Source organism: Anser cygnoides, chromosome 5 (genome assembly GCF_040182565.1).
Source record: "Anser cygnoides isolate HZ-2024a breed goose chromosome 5, Taihu_goose_T2T_genome, whole genome shotgun sequence".
In the NCBI taxonomy this organism is placed as follows: Eukaryota; Metazoa; Chordata; class Aves; order Anseriformes; family Anatidae; genus Anser; species Anser cygnoides.
This window is the reverse complement of record NC_089877.1, coordinates 8,205,390-8,224,646: the sequence shown is the minus strand read 5'-3', so window position 1 is coordinate 8,224,646 and position 19,257 is coordinate 8,205,390. Positions and strand designations below refer to the sequence as shown.

The window sequence follows — 19,257 nt, the reverse complement described above, 5'->3', positions numbered from 1 at the left end:
CTGTGCTTTCAGTTCATAAATGCTGAGTCAGAAGAGTAAAGCACTGAACAGGGATTCAGCTCAGAAAGTGTCACCCAGTAACGCCCCATACCTCTGTCACCTCTTTCTGTCAGATAATAGGTAGATTTTCAGCACCCAGCTTTCTGGGTTTTGACTCACATGTTATCTTTGCCATGCCACTAAATATTTTCATGTGGCACCCCAAAGCCTTAATTACAGCCTCCTAAACCAGGCCTCAAAGAGCTAGGGGTAGTCAGGGCTTCAGCAACAGAGTGAGTTCAATCCCTGGCCCTCTGTTGACTGGCTTGTGCTTCTGGACAAGTCATGTGGCATCTTTGTGCTTGTTTCATTACTTGTAAATGAGGAATGCAACACTTGCTGGTGTTTTGTGAAGCACTTGGAGATCATCAGATGGATAATTTTATTTAAGCTATGTAGGCTTTTTTTCTCACTTTTCATTCTGTAGACCTCAACAGCAACTGTAATTGATTTGCTCATTTCGTCTATGCTATGTCATCACTCATTTCCCTGTTGGCCTTCAACATCCTTGTAAAGAAGCTCTCATTCAGGTCTTCGCTCTAATGGCAAAGCAAACATACATTGTATTTGGGGTGCCAAGGTTTTCTGACATTTATTTCCTTTTTAGCTGGAATAATTAACAAGTCCAGGTCATCCATCTTCAGTGAAGATTGAAAGATAGTTTTTAGTGTGTGATATTTAGTTTTGATTTCATGACTAATAATTTTTTTTGAAAATTTATGCAGATTTTTTTTTAGCTGGGCACTGTGTCATCCAGCTTCATCTGATATGTTTGATGATAATCATTGCAAATTTCCCATAGAAGTGGCACTGTTTCAGGTGTGAGAGAAGGTAACAATGGCTCAAATGTTTTCAGTTTTCAAGATTCAAAAATGCTCGTTCTAACTAGTTTCACGGTTGAAAGACTCTGAGTTTATAAAGACTATCAATACAAACATTATTAAAAGCAACTTTAAAAGAACAACCAAAATCTGGAATTAATGTATCATGTAACATATTGGCCAACAGATGCTTTGTCACTCCCTTCTCATTTGGGTGAGTATGTAGTGTCTAATTACCTGCTCATGTCTTTGCTACATGTCCTTTCTTTGCTTCTGTAACATGTGTAAAATTATTAAAAGATAATTATTCATTGCTTGAAATTTGCTAAACTAATATAGTGTACATATAAACAAATCAAAATCAATGCTTCTCTGATTTCATCCATGTGAATAGATATTTATACATAAGTTCTATTACAGTCAGTAAGGTTCCTGAAAGGTAAAAGGAGATTGTTAGAATCCTTACATGTGTACTTCTCATCACTGAAAGTGTTAGAAGGTTGTAGAAAATCCTTGAAGAATATTTCTGTTATCCATCTTCTAGCAAAAACATCACACCTGCATTCAGTTTTCTTGTGATATTGATACAGTTTTCTACATACCAAAATTCCTTAATGTAACTACCGTTGCTCATCTTTATTCAGTGGTCTGAACAAACATTAATTTTATAGCCTAAATTCAAAGTTCAGTTAGTAGATTTCGTGTGTGGAAGCACTGAAAATGGTGCTAATCAGCTTGGAGTTAGAATGGGTATTAGAATTATAGACTTCACAGGCTTCGTTGATTTCTGATAGAACAGTTTTTGGCAGAGCATTTATTAATCTTTTACTTTCAGAATTTTTGAATAATTAAAAAGCACACAAACTGTATCTGTGTAAAACTAGTGCAATGGCCTAATACCTGACTTCTTTTACCAAGATAAAATGTATGGGTAATTCTGTGATTTTAGTAGTAGTAGTAATTAATAACAAATGGTGATAAATATATAAGCCATGTCTTTTAATATTAATAATTTATCTTTTCAATTTAAAATCCTTTGGAGATTAAGTAGTAATGGCTAATGGTAAATATTTGCATACTGTGAAGTCATTACCACCATATTGTATGCTAATCTCTTGGTAAATATCAAGAGTTATTTCATCTATTGAATATCCAGCCAGTGTTTCGTTATATTCCAATGTGGTTGCACATGTTACCACACTAAGCGTACTTCAGTGTTATGTCGGAGTTATAAGAGACAAAAAAGGCACAACCAATTTTTTGGGTTTGTTCTGAAAACTTGCATACCAAAATTCGCCTTAAGTTCACAAGGTTGATATCACTTTGTATAAATTTGCTCACTTGGTGCTTCGACACCCTTCAAATAAAATGTCAGGATTACTGGACTCACCTGTTGGTAACGACAATTACAGTTTTATCTACGCTGGAATGGGAGTATCTGAATTCATCTTTGAATTCTGAGCTGTCATATGTAATGTATGCAATTCCAGATGTTTTTTTTTGTTGTTGTTGTTTTGTCCCAGTGCTAGCAGTTGGTTGTATGTTTGTTTGTTTTTCACGTAATGAAACCCATTTTAGGATTAAAATTTGTAATTAAACTTTTTTAAAGAAATTCAGTGATGTGACTAGCTTATCAGAATGTAAATGTTTACCAGAATTAGTTTACCAGAATGTAAAGGTACAGAATTAAATATAGTCTCACTACCAAAATATAGGCCTAATGTCTGTTTGACAAAAGGCAGTCTTAAAATACCTAGTTTTCAATTCAATATATAAATTGATATTAAAAATCTGTTTATTAATGTATTGATGATAATACAAATCTATGAAATCTGTGTGACTCAAGAGCTTAACAGGTGCTAGTTGCATTTCATTGTAGATCTGTAACGAGTCTCTTATTTTTCTTTTAAATTTTGAGATTGTTTGTATTTACTATGTAGAAATGTTGAGCTTCTTCTAAAAAGATTTTCCATTCTTAGACTTTTGTCTACTCAATGTAGCACAAAGACTTTGAATTTAAATATTCCTATTACATAAATTTTATGATTTTTAAATTTCTTTAGAATCTGACAGAATAAAAATGGGCTGACATATCTCTGGGTTTTTGGAAGAATTTTGACAGCAAATGAGTGGAGATCTAGAAATTAGATCAAAGCAGAAAAAGCAAAGAGATTTTTTTTCTAATATGGAATCCAGCTGAACCAAAGTTGATTTGATAAATAGTGGTAATGATAATACTGATATTCATTAAGAACTCAAACCAGAAGCAATAGACAGTATTAATTTCAGTATGTATGTTTGAGCATACAGGCTCTCAGTGTGTTTGTGTTGGTAGAATACAGTGCTTTACATTCAGACACAGAAGATAATACATTTTAGACTGCTTTATTTGTAAATAAGTATTTTAAACATCCATAAATAATTACTTAAAGCTCTGTAGATTCTGCAAATAAGTAGAACAAAGCAATCTTTTTCCACAATTGCCTTTCTCTAAAAGCTGGTTAAAGACGTATGTACAGTTCCCATTTACATGTCCAAGTAGCTAAATCGATTTCCTTCCAACAGTGTTTTGAAAGTGCACTTTGTTTGAGCTCAGATACTACAAGTTTGAGCTTAAAAGAAAATTTCTGTCTAAAGCAGTGAGCACTAAGTAAGATATAGAATGAATGCTCAGCCCAGCCTGCACAACAGGGTTGCTACCATGTTGTTAGAATAATTATATTTTGGCTGAACTAACTAATATAGAAAAACTGCTGTATGTCTACCAAGACTGAAAACTTTCCAGGATTAGGTTGGTTGTGTTTTGTTGTTGGTGGTGGTGGATTTTCTTTTTTTAAATTTATTTTTAATGTTATTTAAAACAATACCTCATCTAGCTGCCAACAAACTCTTTCCCCGAATCCCCCCATTCCTGGCTTCCCTCCTAACCGTGTCCTGGCTCATCTCCAGAGCTGCCAAGTTTATGCCAGAAGCAGGAGGTAGATTTGTATGGGGCTGGAGGAAGATCTGGAGCTCTGTTAAATTTTCAAGCCCAGATGGGGCAACATGATTTGTGTGTTTATGTCAGTATGCCATACATCACAACTATCTGTGTGCTGACGTCAGCTTTGATTGGATATTAATGTGCTGAATGCTGCAAACTAGAAAATACATGATAGATACAGATCTATGACAACAATGCCACATAAGCAAATGTCTATTTGTTGTGGCAATTCATCGTGGAAAGTATTTCCCAAGATATGCTGCATGAAGCTCAGAGAGTATTTTGACACACTTTAAAAACAAAAACAAAATCAACAGAGGCAAACAGACTACAATTTAAGAAAGCAAACCTGTTCCGAAGAGGAGCTTTGAACAACATATTGAATTGTTGCCTGTGTGTCATTAGGTTGAATTGCTATCCCTCACTTTAATTTTTCCAGAACTAGGATTGACTAGGAACGATGCTGTTCTTATGGTTTACGGGACTTTTAATGATGAAGGTGCCTTGCTGATGGTTGAGCATCTTTCTGTCCACAGTTTTTGTAGCCATTGTTTGTCAAAACCTGCAAGCAAAAAGATTAGTGGACAGCAAACTTTTTTCCAAATGGTCTAATTTTTTTTTCCTAATTAAGAGTTCAAGTTAGCTTCCAGAAATCACCAGTATTTTACCTATTTATTTATATAAGTTTAGTGTTTCTTGCTAATATGAATAACATTCAGGAACCTGCTTAAAACTGGCAAAATAAGGTAATTTCCAGTCTGTGGTTTTGCAGAGATCACTGGATACTTCAGATTTATAGCATCTTTATGTGATTACCCCAGTAAAACAGTGTGACCAAGAGTTTCCATTAAAATACGGTATGCTCTCTCTCTCTTCCCAGAAGAGGAAAAAATTTGAAAGTCAGCTTTAATATTTCAGTGGTAGATATAATTAGGGCAAACAATAATGAAGTTTAAGGCTTGATATGGAAGCAACTTTCTTTTACCTCAATTCACTTTCATTATTGCTCAGAAAGGAAATTCTTTAGCAACATTATTTTATCATTATCCATTGTTAGACTTTGCAGGTAAAATTGAAGTTCTCTGATTCCACAGGGATAGACCATTTTGGCCTGTGCACAAGTAGCAGCTTTGAAAAGAGACCAGTCCACAGGATTTAATGCCATCTGGCCCATAAGGTGGGGAGAAGGGGGGTGGTGGAGGTACCAGGGGATTGGTGGCTTTAGGCCTTGTACCCTGAGCAGATTGGGCTGGGCAGGACAGGCCACAGTTACTTTGTGTAATGGTCTAAAAATGGAGTTCAGATCCTCTTTGATGGGAGCTGGAAATGGTCACCTTCCATACCTGCCTCATAGGCTTCTCTGTGGCAAGGAGATGAGATAAATTGTTGAAATGTGGGCTCGTGCAAGCAGTTGGTGTATTCAGGATTTTAACAAACCAGTATGTCAGTGTAATGCACAGACTTTACTAAATTACCATGGGATGTTCCTTTTCTCTCTGGTCCCAATTACTGCGCAAATTGTCATTTTCAAATGGTTTACCAGTATTTAAGTTGAATTTTTGTACTGTTAGTCACGTACTCTAATAATGGAAGCTCAGAATGTACAGAAGACTTTAAGATAAACAAAAAATACAAAATTCTAGCTTGGAGCTACAGAGCTAATTCTTCGTACTTGGCATGGATGTGTTTTGAGGTGATTGGACTTGATACCCCTGGAGATATGATGGGCAGAGCATCTACAGCCATCAGGAAGAAGAGTACACCAGCTGTCCTGGCAGTTCTAACGTAACTGTTTCGTATCTTAAAGAAGTATTTTGCTTTTTAGCACAGTTTTGTCTCTTTTTCCTTTTGTTTATTAAATCATGACATTATCAAAGCACTTACAAATCACAAATACATTGAGAAATGGTAATGCAACTTGAAGCTTTAGATTCAGATTTGTAGAAAGGAACTTTTAGAAAGAGAAATACTGGAGAAAATGCTTTGTTTCTACTTTTTAATCTGTGCTGCTTAATGACTAAAATGAGTAATCATGTGGGTTGTGCATGCTCAAAATACTAGATATGTCTAAGTGTTTTAAGAAACAAGGTTTTCAGGACATAAACAAAAGCTGGGCATCCGACTCAATACAATCAATGTATGGTGCTTAACTGCCACATAGCTTGTAAATATCTCCATATGAACTAGCGCTTATCTTACGAAGATTACGAAAAGATTAATTTAGTACTAAGTTGGCTCTTTTATGTTTTCTTCGTGTCAAATATGTTTTCCTTTAGAAATAAATTCCCAGCCATTTTTAAAAATAAAAAAATAAGAAAAGTCCTCAATGCAATTTCTAGGTATTGATGACCTATTTTTTTCCCACAGTTTGTCATTGAGAAGACCAAGGCTTAGTCCATGAACATTAATTACCTTTTTCATCACATATGATGTGTATTTTGTTTCCGTGTCTTACAGAATAAAGCAATTATGGAACGTGTAACAAACTTGTCAGATATGGTAGTTGGTCTTGAATCATTTATTGGCTCTGAGAGAGAAACCAATCCATTATACAAGGATTACCACGGTAAGTTCCATCTTTAGCAATGCAAAAAGTCTGCCCTGAGTGTTTCTAGGGCACATAACAGCTTACCCTCCAATTGGGTATCTGCTATAAAGTAGCATTTGGTCTCATTTTAGAATATACCTCTTAAATGTTTCTCCTTGCTAACCAGTCTTGAGTTTGGAAAATTTTCCGTAAAGTGCATTAAGGCTGCAAAGGAAACATGGCAACTCCTTGCATGTTGTCAAGCCGTATTACTGAGGCATGGCTCAATCAGATGTACATCTCAACAGGCAGGCTTTGGGGAATTCACATGCAGAGGAGGCTTGGCAATCATCTGACCAGTGAGCTGAACTTGTCATGAAATCAATACTTCTGATCTGCCAAGTTTTAAGTAGAGAACATGGAAAAACGTATATTAAGGTGAATAAACTGCTAAATGATGCGCTATATAAACTTTATCTAAAAATAATGTACTGTTTTGCAGCTTTCGGTTATGGCAGCTATGAACTTAAAGAAATAAATATGGATATACGGGGCATGTAAAATATGAAACTCATCTTGGTAAAAAGGCATGTAGCCTTTCAAGTGATTTATCTTCAAAATGTGTAATGGTGTTTAATACTGCAGTTTGTTTCCCAAGGATTTTGTAAGGTGTTACAGCAGAACTATTTAAATTTTAAAAGATGAGATTAGATGTTATGCATAGCCCAAGCAGTGAATAACAAACAGTTTTAGCTAATCCAGAGCAGTGCTCTGAGTGTGCATAAATTACAGCTATTATTATTGTGATACTACTGTAGTTCCATGGAAACCTTCAGCTGAAAGTAAACTGCTTATCCGAAACCTGCTGCAAACATGTGAGAATGTGGCAGTGTTTGCCACAGCAAAATATGTAGAAAAAGAAGCAAAGATGGTGTTGAGACACCACTGTGTGTATGCAGGCTGTAATTAATAAATCAGAGAAAAATCTTTTTCACTAAGAAAATAGTGCATATTTCCTCATCTGAAAAAGGTGAATGAAAAAGAAACTGTGAACAAAAGCTAGAATAATTCGCCTAATTATCTTTCCAATTGTATAATTGTGATGTGGCATTTGTTTATGCTAGCATAATTCTGTCAATTTGATACTCCTTTTCTCAGCAGTGAAGAGATCTTTTAAGACAATGTGCATTTTAGCAGTTATTTCCTGTTTTCCTGTAAAAATGTATGTGAAATCATTTTAAGTACTACTTAAAATATATATATATATTAAGTGTATGTATATATATATTAAGTAATATGCCGTCTCATAGCTTTTGAGGTTTAAACAATTTTAATTTAACATTCTAAAAATAAGTATTTTTAAAGGTCTTAACTGTGTGGATAATTTTTGTGTATGAATATATTTCAAGATTATTTATTTACTACAGATGATGGAAGTTTTTAACATTACTCAGGAAAAAATTGATTAAATTCTTGCATTATTTAATGAATACTGCATTAGTAATTTTGTTAAAATGCCCGAAAATTTAGGTGCTTGAAGAATCAGTAAAATAAAAATGATATAGATTCTTTAATTATTTTTTTAAATATATATATAAGCAACCCTTTGTTATGCCTGCTGTTCTTATATCTAATAATCATATTTTGAACTCAAAACCAAAATAAATATTTTTATATATCTTTGGAGAAAGGGGTAGAAGGCTTCAATGTGTAAAAATATCTTTGTAATAATATTGAGAATTTTGTTATTAATACCTGTAAAAATTAGGCTTTTTAAAGTATTTAAATTTTAGGAAAATTTCTTCCCTTATTGTCCCTTTATTTAAAAAAAAAAAAAATAAGAAAGAAAAAAGAAAAAAAAAAGAAAAAAAAAAGAAATAAACCCCTGAAAAATACTTGCCTTATTTTAAATAAGGGTTTTAGTGTTTGAGTTTTCTTTCTCCTAGCTGCCGTTTTCAAGTGAGATGTCTTTTGTAAATGTTCAGTATTTCCATTTTGACACTGGCTTTATGAATAGCAAATATAGGCCAGTAATCGAGAAACCCTGTAGAATTTTCCTGGTTTTCAGATGTAGAAAATCACCCTTAGGTTGTTCAGAAACTATATTAGGCTGCACAAAAACCATCCAGCGTCCTTGTCAGAAAAAATCAGCTTGAGCTGCAAGTGACAGAATGCAGAGCTTGCAGTGCACCTAGTACTGGGGAAAAAATCTGAACGGCTACATCAACCTCTCGCGGGAAGAAAATGTATCTCTCTTAGGATGGCGCAGGGGTTAAAATTCATCAAAAATGGTGATCTGAATTGGTGTTTTCCAGAAACTTTTTTCCAAGCCGCTTTCAGGCGCAAAGCGCGGTACTGCTCATTAGAGCTTCAGTGGTTATCAGTAACCCATAAGCCTTGTTTTGCTGGCTGCTTACTGGTGCATTTAATAAAATAAAGATCACTCAGTGGTGCCGTGGGCAGCATGCAAGGTGATAGCCATATTTGCTTACTGTAAATACAAGAGAAAATCACACACAAACCGGCTGTAGTTTTGACAAGTATTAAGATCCCTCTTTACATCTGTACTTCTGTACCAAAGTGCAATTAGTTTTCCTCGCACAAGGATTTCTGTTTATCTTATTCTGCTTGATTACTTGAGTATAATCGCACCGTTTGCTTCATTGCTCCTGGTAGTAAGCTCCAGTTTAAAAAGGGGAGGATGAGTGTGTGTAAATATACAGAATTCTGCTGTAAGACTCTAATTTATGCATCTGGATGACAGCGTTTTCTTATTTTTTTCACCTCCTTTACTTTTTCTTTCCACAAGGTTTGCTTCATGTACATCAGATTCCTCGGCTTAATAGCTTGATCTGTGATGTGTCAGACACGAAGGACCTTGCTTTTAGATTAAAAAGGAAGCAGTTCACCATTGAGGTAAGAGAAGCAGTTTTGTTTCACTATTTCGAACCCAAAAGGTGGAGCTAATCCCATCTCTTATGTTTCGTTTTGTGAACTACAGGAAATATGCACCCGATGTTGTAAATTCATTGCGTTGGTTTTGCTTTTCCGAATGGTTTTATAAAATATGGTAGTGTGCCTTCTAATTGAAGATGTCTCATTTGCCGCACTAAATCGGTCCGTTATAAATAGTTTATTTTGGTTTAAAATGTACATAGAAAGTAGGCCACAACCTTCAATAACAAAGCGTGACATGTTTCTAAGGATGTCAGGAGCATATTTAATTAAATGTTAATGACTTGCTCTTACTTGTGTTAGTGGGTGGGAAAGTAGCTACATGTTATTACCCCAGTAGAGGGATTTTAATGTATAATGCTGCCTAAAATTGTGTGTGGTATGAGGGATAAGTGTCCTTATCAGTATTCAGAAACCATTTTCTTTGCATTACTGAAATCACCTTTCGCTCTTTTATGTCATTTTAAACACAGTATCATTTACACTAATGTCCTTAAGTAAATTTCCTACTAAATTTAAACTTTTTTCTGTGACCTTTATGCAGACAGTCCTGATAGAAGGCAGTAATACAAAAGATGTATTTCATTTTAATCTTGCTAAAGAACAAATGAACATAGCACTATTAAGCAATTAGAGCTGATGTATTTATTAACCAAGTAATGCTTAGAGATGGAAGATGGCTTTTGGGGTGATGTGATAGTCATCGGTACAGTCTGGGCAAATTTTTTTTAACAAAGACATAAAACAGCCAAGCATCCCTGACAAACCATTTTGTTTAATCTCTTTTCAAATGAAAAGCTCTTAAGCAGGCCACTTGTCTTAACTGCTTGAAACCATAAAAAGAGAGAATTGCCACCAATAAATTAGCATATTTTTTACTCCATCACCAAATTATGGTCAATGTGGCTTGGCACTGCTTTGGTGTTTGGGACTTCACCCTTAAGTGACCACTTTGGCCCTTATTTGACCCTCTGCCCTTTTTAGCTGGCCACTTGATAAGGTAACTTGAGGGTTCTCTCTCTTCACTGCCCCCTCCCCTTCACAATTGCAAGTAGCCCTAACCTATAAATCATTGAAAGGGCCCTATCAAGTGACAAATTAAGGTGCCCTCCTCCTAATTAATGGTCATCAATGTCTTTAATTATCTAATCCTATTGAGAGTAGTTAATAGTTAATCGGGCAGCCAGTTCCTCAAGCAGGTCATCTCTGCATGCCTGCTAGAAGTTTCTCAAGTAGAGGTATCCTCTTCAAAAGCCACTTAAAGGCAAATATGTGAAGGCAGGCTTTTTTCTCCAAAGACGTTCATTTGTCATGTTTCTTATTTTCCAGAGAAAGTGGTTAATGCAGCCAGGCATTGTGAGGTATTAAGCCATTTTAACAACAGCTTTTAAGCGGCACATTAGAAACAAAAACCTTAATAGTCTATGGTAGGTTTCAAAATACAAATGTTATTACTGTTTTCAGAAATGCAAAGAAGCATGCCCCATCATTTCACAGCATAGGAAATTCACTGTTATTACATCTGAGAATTAGAATATTTAGGTTTTTTCCTTACTGTAAATCCTGACTCAGGATATCATTTTTCTGTCAGCAGTTAGAATTTGGGATTCTCATTTGTAATGCAATTTGATGGGGGGCGGGGCAGAAGAGGGGCACTAACCAGGAGGCTCTGTAAAAAAATATTTCGTTAGCCATGGCCCAGAACTGTAGGAAATGGGGGCAGTGGAACTCTTGGAACAACCTGTCGCCTTAGACATGCGTGGATGACCCACTTGAAAAATTTCTGTCGTCATTGCTCAGCTGCAGCCCCTTTCAGTTTCTGTTAAGAGATATGCTTTATAGAAATTAGACTGACACAAACTATTCGTTTTCAAATACATGGGATCGCTGTCCTAGTGTGATCTTCCTGTACATTTCACTGATCTGTAATCCAAAAGGTTTTCTTCCTTACATTAGGAGAGGCAAACTACAGCTAGGCTGACTGTAGCAATGAGGTTCGTAAGAAAATGGGAACAAGGGAAAATTGAATTAAGAAGGGATGTGAATACAGTCTTCTAAAACTGGGTTCCGCAGTTAGAATGCGATGAGTCAGCAGTCGGTTTTGTTCTGGTGGTAAAAGCATAAAGCGGCACAACAGTCGGCGGTACAAGCAGGAGAGAGTATGGCTTATACAAAGTGCGTCTGGGTTTATGACTTCTTTAGTAGCTTCAGTGTGAATTCAACGTATATTTTGAGTACATAGCAGTTTTTGGAAAACAGCCACTTCATTGCGTACACAATTTGGGGTAATAATAGTAACCTCTATTTGAAATGCCACTTTAAAATCTAATTACGCAAGAAAAGTTAGAAATACACAACCTCTGATTTATGGCAAGGTTTCTCCAACAAGGTTTTTCACCATTAGACCTTTCTTATTTTACAGTTTATAATGAGGGCATGGGACATGGATTTTCTCATGTCTGGATTGCTCACCAGTTAAGTAACTCTTTACAGTTTGGCCCCCATCAGTAAAAAACTTTAAATGTCAAAATTGTTTTATTAGACTTCATTTTTGTGGGAGGGATTCTACCTCTTTATAATCTGCAGAATCATATAACTGTTTCATTTTTTTTCTCATCTCTTTGTCAAAATAAGATTGATTGAAGTGTGTTCTAAAGGTGTTTTTTTCAACTTAAGAATGACAATGCTTTTTAGTGAATAGTTATGAGCGCTCGTTTTCCATTTTCAAATTATGAGGTAGACCTTTTCCAGGAAAACATAGATGCTTCTGGTGAAAGGTGCAGTAGCTACATCATGCTTTCCCAGATCTTCATGTTAGTTAATAGCAATATATTATTATATGCAATATTATCAGAGACCTATCATATGTGCATACCACTTTAAAGGACACAATTTTGAAGTTAGCCTGTCTAATCCTATTTCTTCCCACTTTGGAATCTTAATTAGAAGGAGATAAAAACCATCATTTGACTAAATTATTGTCTTGAATCTGTAGCAAAAGGTATAATCCGCAATTGGGCCAATTAGTGTACCCCATAGTTAGCTATGCTGAGGCAGGAAACTTGATTAGATCTGACACCAGCCTAGTTCCCACTGTTGTTTTGCCAGGTATGATGGTCAGACTTCAAAGGGCTTGAGGCATCAGCAGGGCAAGGTTTGGAGGCCAGCTTAGGTCCGGTCGTTAATCTCTCTGCTAAAACCACAGCAGCCCTCGCACAAAACAAGCTTACACGACACAATCATGCGGTATTAAAGTTTGGGTTGAGTCATGCCAATTTGCCTTTGATTTTCTGATGATTGACTAAAAGATGGCTACATGACTAGACACATACTGAAAGTTTACTGATTAGGTACGTTCCCCAAATATTTGAAATATTTTTTGATTTCTCAGTTAAGTGATATGACAACCCATTTATCTTAATGAAACTTTTCAGCAGAGTCATTTCTGAAATATTTTTGCTTTGTTTGTAGCTCAGAGTGTTACTTTTATCAACATTTGATAAATTTTGTAGAAACATTATGCTCACATTTTTTATTTGATAGATCTTTTTCATTGTTCCAAAGCCTCCTATATCAAAACCAAAGGAATCTGTATCTGTCTGATTTTTTCACTCCTAGAATTTATGAGGAAACATTATTTGTCTTTGTTGTTTAGGTACAATTACACACAAAACAAGGAAATTCTTCTTAATTATTTTCCACCTTAATGTTGAGCAAAGTGCTGTTCCATGGCTGTGATTACATAAGCGTTCCTTTCTTTTGCCTTCTGATTTGTTGAAATATTGCAGTAACAGTGACATGTTTCCATTCTGAGAAAAGCCTAAGGCTGCTTTAGTATTATTCCAAATGATTGAAATTGCCATCTTGCTGACTTTCCCTTGGGCAGCTTAAGGCCTGTTTACTTTTGTATTTGTTTCACATGTTCCCTCTGAGTTTGGCTGGCAGGACATCATTACCTGGTTTGACAAGACAGTTGGAGAAGATTCATATTTGATTAACTCCCTTTCTCACTGTCTGGTCAACATAAACCTCCGGAATTATGTATTTAAAGTTAAAACTGTTCATAAATTCAGATAAACGTTTACAAATAAGAAACGTTATGATTTTTTTTTTAATTCCCTAGTTTTGCTTTACTGTTTATTTTTTAAATCTTCCGGCAGTCAATTGTTAATAATATAGAGAATAAACTTTTTCCTAGAAGTGGTATAATATTTGTCTAAGTACAGCTGATGTGAAAATTTCATTTTTCTTTATTTTGATGAATACAAGAGCCAGGTAATACAAGTTAGTTTTGTTTTGATGGCTCTGTAGCACCTGTGCAAGCCAGAATAAAAAGCTTTAAAACATAGCTCTGTTTGAAGCCAAGTATCATAAGCTACATGGAGAATTGCCACACGGTAAAAGTACATAACTTTCAGGAGCTTAATTTTTGAGTTCAGGAGATCACTTCTTGTCTGAGAGGTGTTTCCAAACAGGAAGACAAGAAAGTCAGAAGTAGAGGATTCCTTCAGTAGCAAAGCTGCTGGTTTCCCAGTGGCAGGCAGATACAACATGGTACTATGGAGCACTCTGCCAAAGGATATGTCTTTGGAAGGAAGCATAATCACATTAAAAAAAAAGAAAAAAACAGCAGTAGAATCTATATATAATTTAAAACAGATGTCTGCTTCCAAAGGCATTATTAAGATAATGTCCTTTCTTCATCCATCAATAAAGGGACAGATAAGAAAGATAAGAAAATCATTGATAGGAATATCAATGATTGCCAAAATGAGTGAAAGTGTAACTCCAGATATTAATATGCATGTTATGTGTCTAGCAGCGGCATTTGGAAATAGACTTAAAACTTTTCTTTTAAGGTTGTAAATCTAGCAAGTGAAAACAGGACATATGTTGTACAGGACATATGTTGTACATAGTTTCCATTTGAAATCTCTGCATACCCCTTTTTTTTTTTCATTCGATCCCTTTTAATTTGTTTCACACTGACTATACTGTGATAAACTTCCTCTTTGCAAAGGGAAGTGCAATTAGCCACTGCTATACTTTTTATACACGCGTAGCACCAGGTTGATCCCAAGTAAATCAGGATATGGTGATGTCGCTGAATAGCAAACTGTGCTTCCTCTAACATTTGTAATTATTCATTAAACACAGGAAGAACAAGTGTGGGCATAGCTATTTAGGATTATTAGTGAGCTGTTTCTCCTGGAGGAACAAATCGACCCTGTCACCAGTACATGTGGGATCAACATATTTTTAAAATACACACACATCCTATACCAACCTCTGTATCAGCCAGCAGAATTAGGAGTCCACTGTACTTCTAATAGCATTACTTTTTAGGCTTCTTCCAAGAAGGTTTTACTTGAAACATCCTTCATTAATGACTCTCCCTTATCCTGATCATATTTCACTGGTGTTTTTGAAGTCATATGATTGGAATTTAATAAATACATTTGAATTAATTAACTATTTCAGGCAATATTTTAATGAAAAGAATGTGAGCTTGAGAACTGTCAAAAAGCAAAACTTTAGATGATTAGAAACTTAAGGTGATAGTTCTGTAGCAGTCAGTAATATATGGCAATGAATTCAGATTTGCTGAGATAAAGTTCACGCAATGTAACACCAAAGATAATATATACCACGCAATGTATGCTGTGATATTAGGAACCTAGTAAATCATACCTTGGTATAGCCATAAAAAACAACTTTTTGTATTTTAGAATCGTGCACTTGTGACATTAAAAATCTTGCCCCCACCAACTTGTGACATTACAAGTCTTGGCCCCATGTAACCCTTGTAACCTCAGAATGGAACCTGCTTGTACCAGGCTTAAGACTGCCTGGCTGCCCAGTGCCTAGAGCATGGATCATCCTTTGCAGGTATTGCTGGTTTAAAGGTGAGACAGAAGTTTTCTGGAGTGTTACAGAAAGTGAATTTCTTAAATTTTCTAATGTAATAGAATCTTTTGGGCCTCTGATCCCCATGTATTTGAGAATACAAATGCCCTTGGGGATTATGTGGAAAACCTCTTTTTCCTCAGCTTGCCTGGAACAGCAGCATCACACCTGGCAAAACTCTAGTACTGAATGTTCCACTTCAACTCAGGGACTTGCATTCAGGGAACTCTGCATGTAAAACTAAATTTTCTAACCAAGAGGGATAAAACATTTTAATAACATTCAAATGAAATGCATGCCAAACTATTGTTGCGTTGATTTTTCCTGACCATCTTTCCTGCGATATTAATAAATACATTACCATTGGCTTATTTAAACAGAGGTCAAATGATAGCAAATATAAAACCATAACAATTTATTAATATAAAATTAATAATACTTAATCTAAAAATAATGTTTTTAAAAGATTCTCCTGCAGAACTAATTCTGTTATAATTCCAAGCTCCATTCTGCATTATTTCATCTAGTAGCCAGTTCAGGTTCTCTTTACCTGGTATAGTGTACTTCACTGAATTGTTTTGTCAGATGCTGTCAAGCCAACCTACCATTGTTAAAGAAAATCAAACTAAATCATTTTGGCATGAGCCTTCCAGGAATAAGGCACAGAATATGAAGGGTTTGATGAAATCAAGGATTTGATTTCAATATTGTAAAAGACTGCCTGTCAAAAATGTATTACATTCTTTCAAACAATTTTGCATAAATAAACGTGTTTAAAATTGTGACAGTACAATTTAGATAAAGTTTTGGGAGATTATTTTTGAATTATAATAACTTGAGGTAAAACAGCACTTGGAGTGCTCCTATTTAAAGAGAAAAAACACTCTGAATTCTAATAATACATAGAACTGAAATCTAGTAATAAGTTTTATGCACTATATGGAATTTCAAAATGTGAATGTGTAAAAAAGTTTGATTTGAAATTACCACCTTATTCTGATTGGGTAATACTAAATAATGTAAATTTATTTAGATATTCTGAAGATTAACGGAGGAAGGTACCATTAACTTTTAGATTGCAGAGGAAGCTGTATAATAGCCTGAAATTTATTTCATAAGTTACATCTCTTTTATGGGCTTGACATTTTGCAAGTATAATGAGGGTTTCATTCAGTTTTTCAGATCTTTAGCACTTAAAGCATAATACGCTAGATCTGCAGTTCCTTGTCAGTAAACCAAAGTCCTATATGTTTTTATTTAAACAAATAATTATGTTGATTAGAAATATTTATTCCATAATTGTGTTGTCGCAGTGGAAAAACATGCAACTAAGCCATTAATGCAATTAAAGGTCGCTTGTACATATTGTAATGGACTGCTCATTCACAGGATCTGTGCTAAGGGTCAGCGCTGCAGCATGAAATGGATTGGCCTTGTTCAGTCTGTAAATAAATGGGTCAACTTATCTTGTATTTGCCAGACAACTGAAGTAGTTGACGTATTCCCAGTTTCTAAGCATTAGAAGGTAGATAGGCTGAAGAGATCTTTTGTAAAAATGTTGGTTGGTAAAGATTAAAAACTTCATCTACAAGTGTTCTATTTTAGCACTAAAATAGGCTTTTCAAGATCTTTTCAAAGGTCTGTGGACATGTTGGAAAGATACTGATGGTGAATGCTTAAGAAGCAAAAAGAGTTAAGGAGTACACTCATAGCAGTTCTCAGCAGGAACTGCGTACCACCTCCATTAAATGCTCTTTAAAACGCCACCAAATCTGAATAAAAATGCTATTTCATAATTGAATAATATTCTCACTTTGCAAACCATAATGAATTCAATCATGATGTTATACAGTAAAAGATACCTCTGAATGTTATACATTTCTTTAAATGCAGGAAAATAAAAATTAAAGTCAGGTTTTCTCAGCCGAAGGCCTACATCATACCTTACCTTATCAAAATGCATTGATGTAGGAGTTCAGGGCTGTTCATTAAAAATGAGAAGAGGATAACTTCACATCTTAACATGGAAGAGTTGGGCAGCCATCTGGATCTTCTTGTCTCTGTACTGCTTATTATGCTTTTGATTATTGATCTTCAGGTAGAGAAAAAGTATTCTGTAAACTAGGAAACTCTGAAATACCCTCATCTGAAACTTGGAAAGGGTTAAAATGTCAATGTGTAGGAAAACAGAGCAACAATGGAAAGTCTTTCCTATGATTAGTAACATGCTTAATCAAACAAATTCCTTTTTTTTTTTTTATTTCAAGTTTGAAAACTGTAGTCTAAGGGTTAACATTTCCAGTCTTATGAAAAGCTTAACACTGATGTAATATCAAAACCCCTGTGTTAAAGCTTAGATTTGAATGGCATTACCAAGTAACAGTTCAGCTCCTTTTTTCCTCAGTCCTTCCTTCTGAAGAAAGTGAACAGTAACTGTATTATGCACAGTTAACTAAAACTTTATATCAGTATCCGTAAATAAATAAATAGTAGTAATTTTGGGTGCCAGTTTAAACCATCCATAGGCTACTTGGCTTTCAGAAAACAGCTGGTAGTACTCTATGAAAATAATTCATTTTAACTGCGTAATTTCAGGGATTTAAAGTTTGAGAAAACCATGTGTTTTATCTGATGAAGATATTGTCTGTGGCCTCTTTATCTTCTTTTGTCCTGCTTCAAGCCTGTTATAGCAAGAATTACTGAAGAATTTTTATTTGGAGATTCATAAAATTTGTATGTTAAAAAAGTAGCTACCAAGTGGGTTTATCTTTTCTTCATATTAACTCACTAATCTTTGGGCATCATGTCTGCCTGAGTTATGTTTAAGAGTAAAAACAAACCAAAAATAAGAAACAGTTTATCACTTTTAAATGGGTGCACGTGAATAGTGCTGTGCAAGAGAAATCATTTCCATCTTGCATCCAAAACAGTGCTTGCTATACTTAAAATAACCTGATTACTTAATATTTAAAGTTTTAAGATCTTTAGTAATCCTTGCTAATGAGCTGTACATTTGCTTGTTCTGAAAAAGACACATATATGAATGTTTGAGGTGGATGACCCGGGCATGTTAGCTGAATCTTGAGGGGCCTTCTAAGTCTCCATCATATACCGAGAATATCTACAGTATTTTTGAATTAGAATCTTAATTCTGTGTTTGTAAGCAATACATTTGATGTTCTTGAATAATAGCTGTGCAGTGACCTGCCTTGTCATTGTTGGCTGCTGGAGAAGTTGAGAAATTTGCTCTTGGCAGATAGGCCTGGAGGCTGTGAATGGCAGAAAAAATGGAGGCATGGCAGTTGCATTCCTCTGCTCTTAGTCAAGGCCTATGGTGTTCCAGACTATAGTTTTCGGACGTGCACCCTTGTTTGCTTTTATTTGAGAGCCAACACACAGTTATATGAACAAGAGGAGAAGTTATACTTGAGCACTGAGTCTCACGGGTAGTTCCTGCTTTTGTGCGCTTCTACGTGCAGCCTGAAGTCCGTGTAGTTACCTGCGTACGGGTGGAAAGCATAGCAGAATACCAACATCTAATCTAGTATTCAGCATTTGGTATTTTAAATCAAGCATCACCTACGAGTGGAAAACATTAACCTAGGGAAGCCTGCCTCCTGTTCCTTTTGTTGGCCTAAAGGCAGAGGCCTGGCGTGTAGGAACCAGGCAGGCCGTGGGGTCGGTACACGCTCGCGCTTGGACCGGGGAAGGTCTGCTCATAGATACAGCCACGGCCTCTACCCATCCTGATGTACAGCAAGCGAGGTATAAAACAAACACATCCCTCAGCCAATTGAGCTGCCATATGTTACCACCTCAGCAGCATTTTATTTTCAGCTCTTTATGAGGTGGTGTTTGCTATCTGTTGGCTGCGTCACTTCTCTCATTGATTTATTAGGTTTTTAGTAGTGTGCTCCTTAATCAATAATTGCTGTTGTCGCTTAAGTCACTTTTGTCTCAGTTCTGCCATCTAAAGCCCCTGAGGTAACACCTTATACTTCTTAATCAGTGCTTCTCACCTTTTA

The 19,257-nt window shown here is 35.5% G+C and overlaps 1 protein-coding gene across 2 annotated transcripts in view; it reads left to right on the top strand.

The window, feature by feature from the left end:
* ELP4 (elongator acetyltransferase complex subunit 4) overlaps positions 1–19,257 on the top strand; it is a 140,565-nt gene that overhangs the window by 50,655 nt on the left and 70,653 nt on the right. For both annotated transcript variants that reach the window (XM_066998237.1, XM_066998238.1), the window contains exons 8-9: positions 6,301–6,409; positions 9,180–9,286. In XM_066998237.1, the coding sequence (XP_066854338.1) occupies positions 6,301–6,409; positions 9,180–9,286 (216 nt within the window). The remainder of the gene's footprint in view (positions 1–6,300; positions 6,410–9,179; positions 9,287–19,257) is intronic.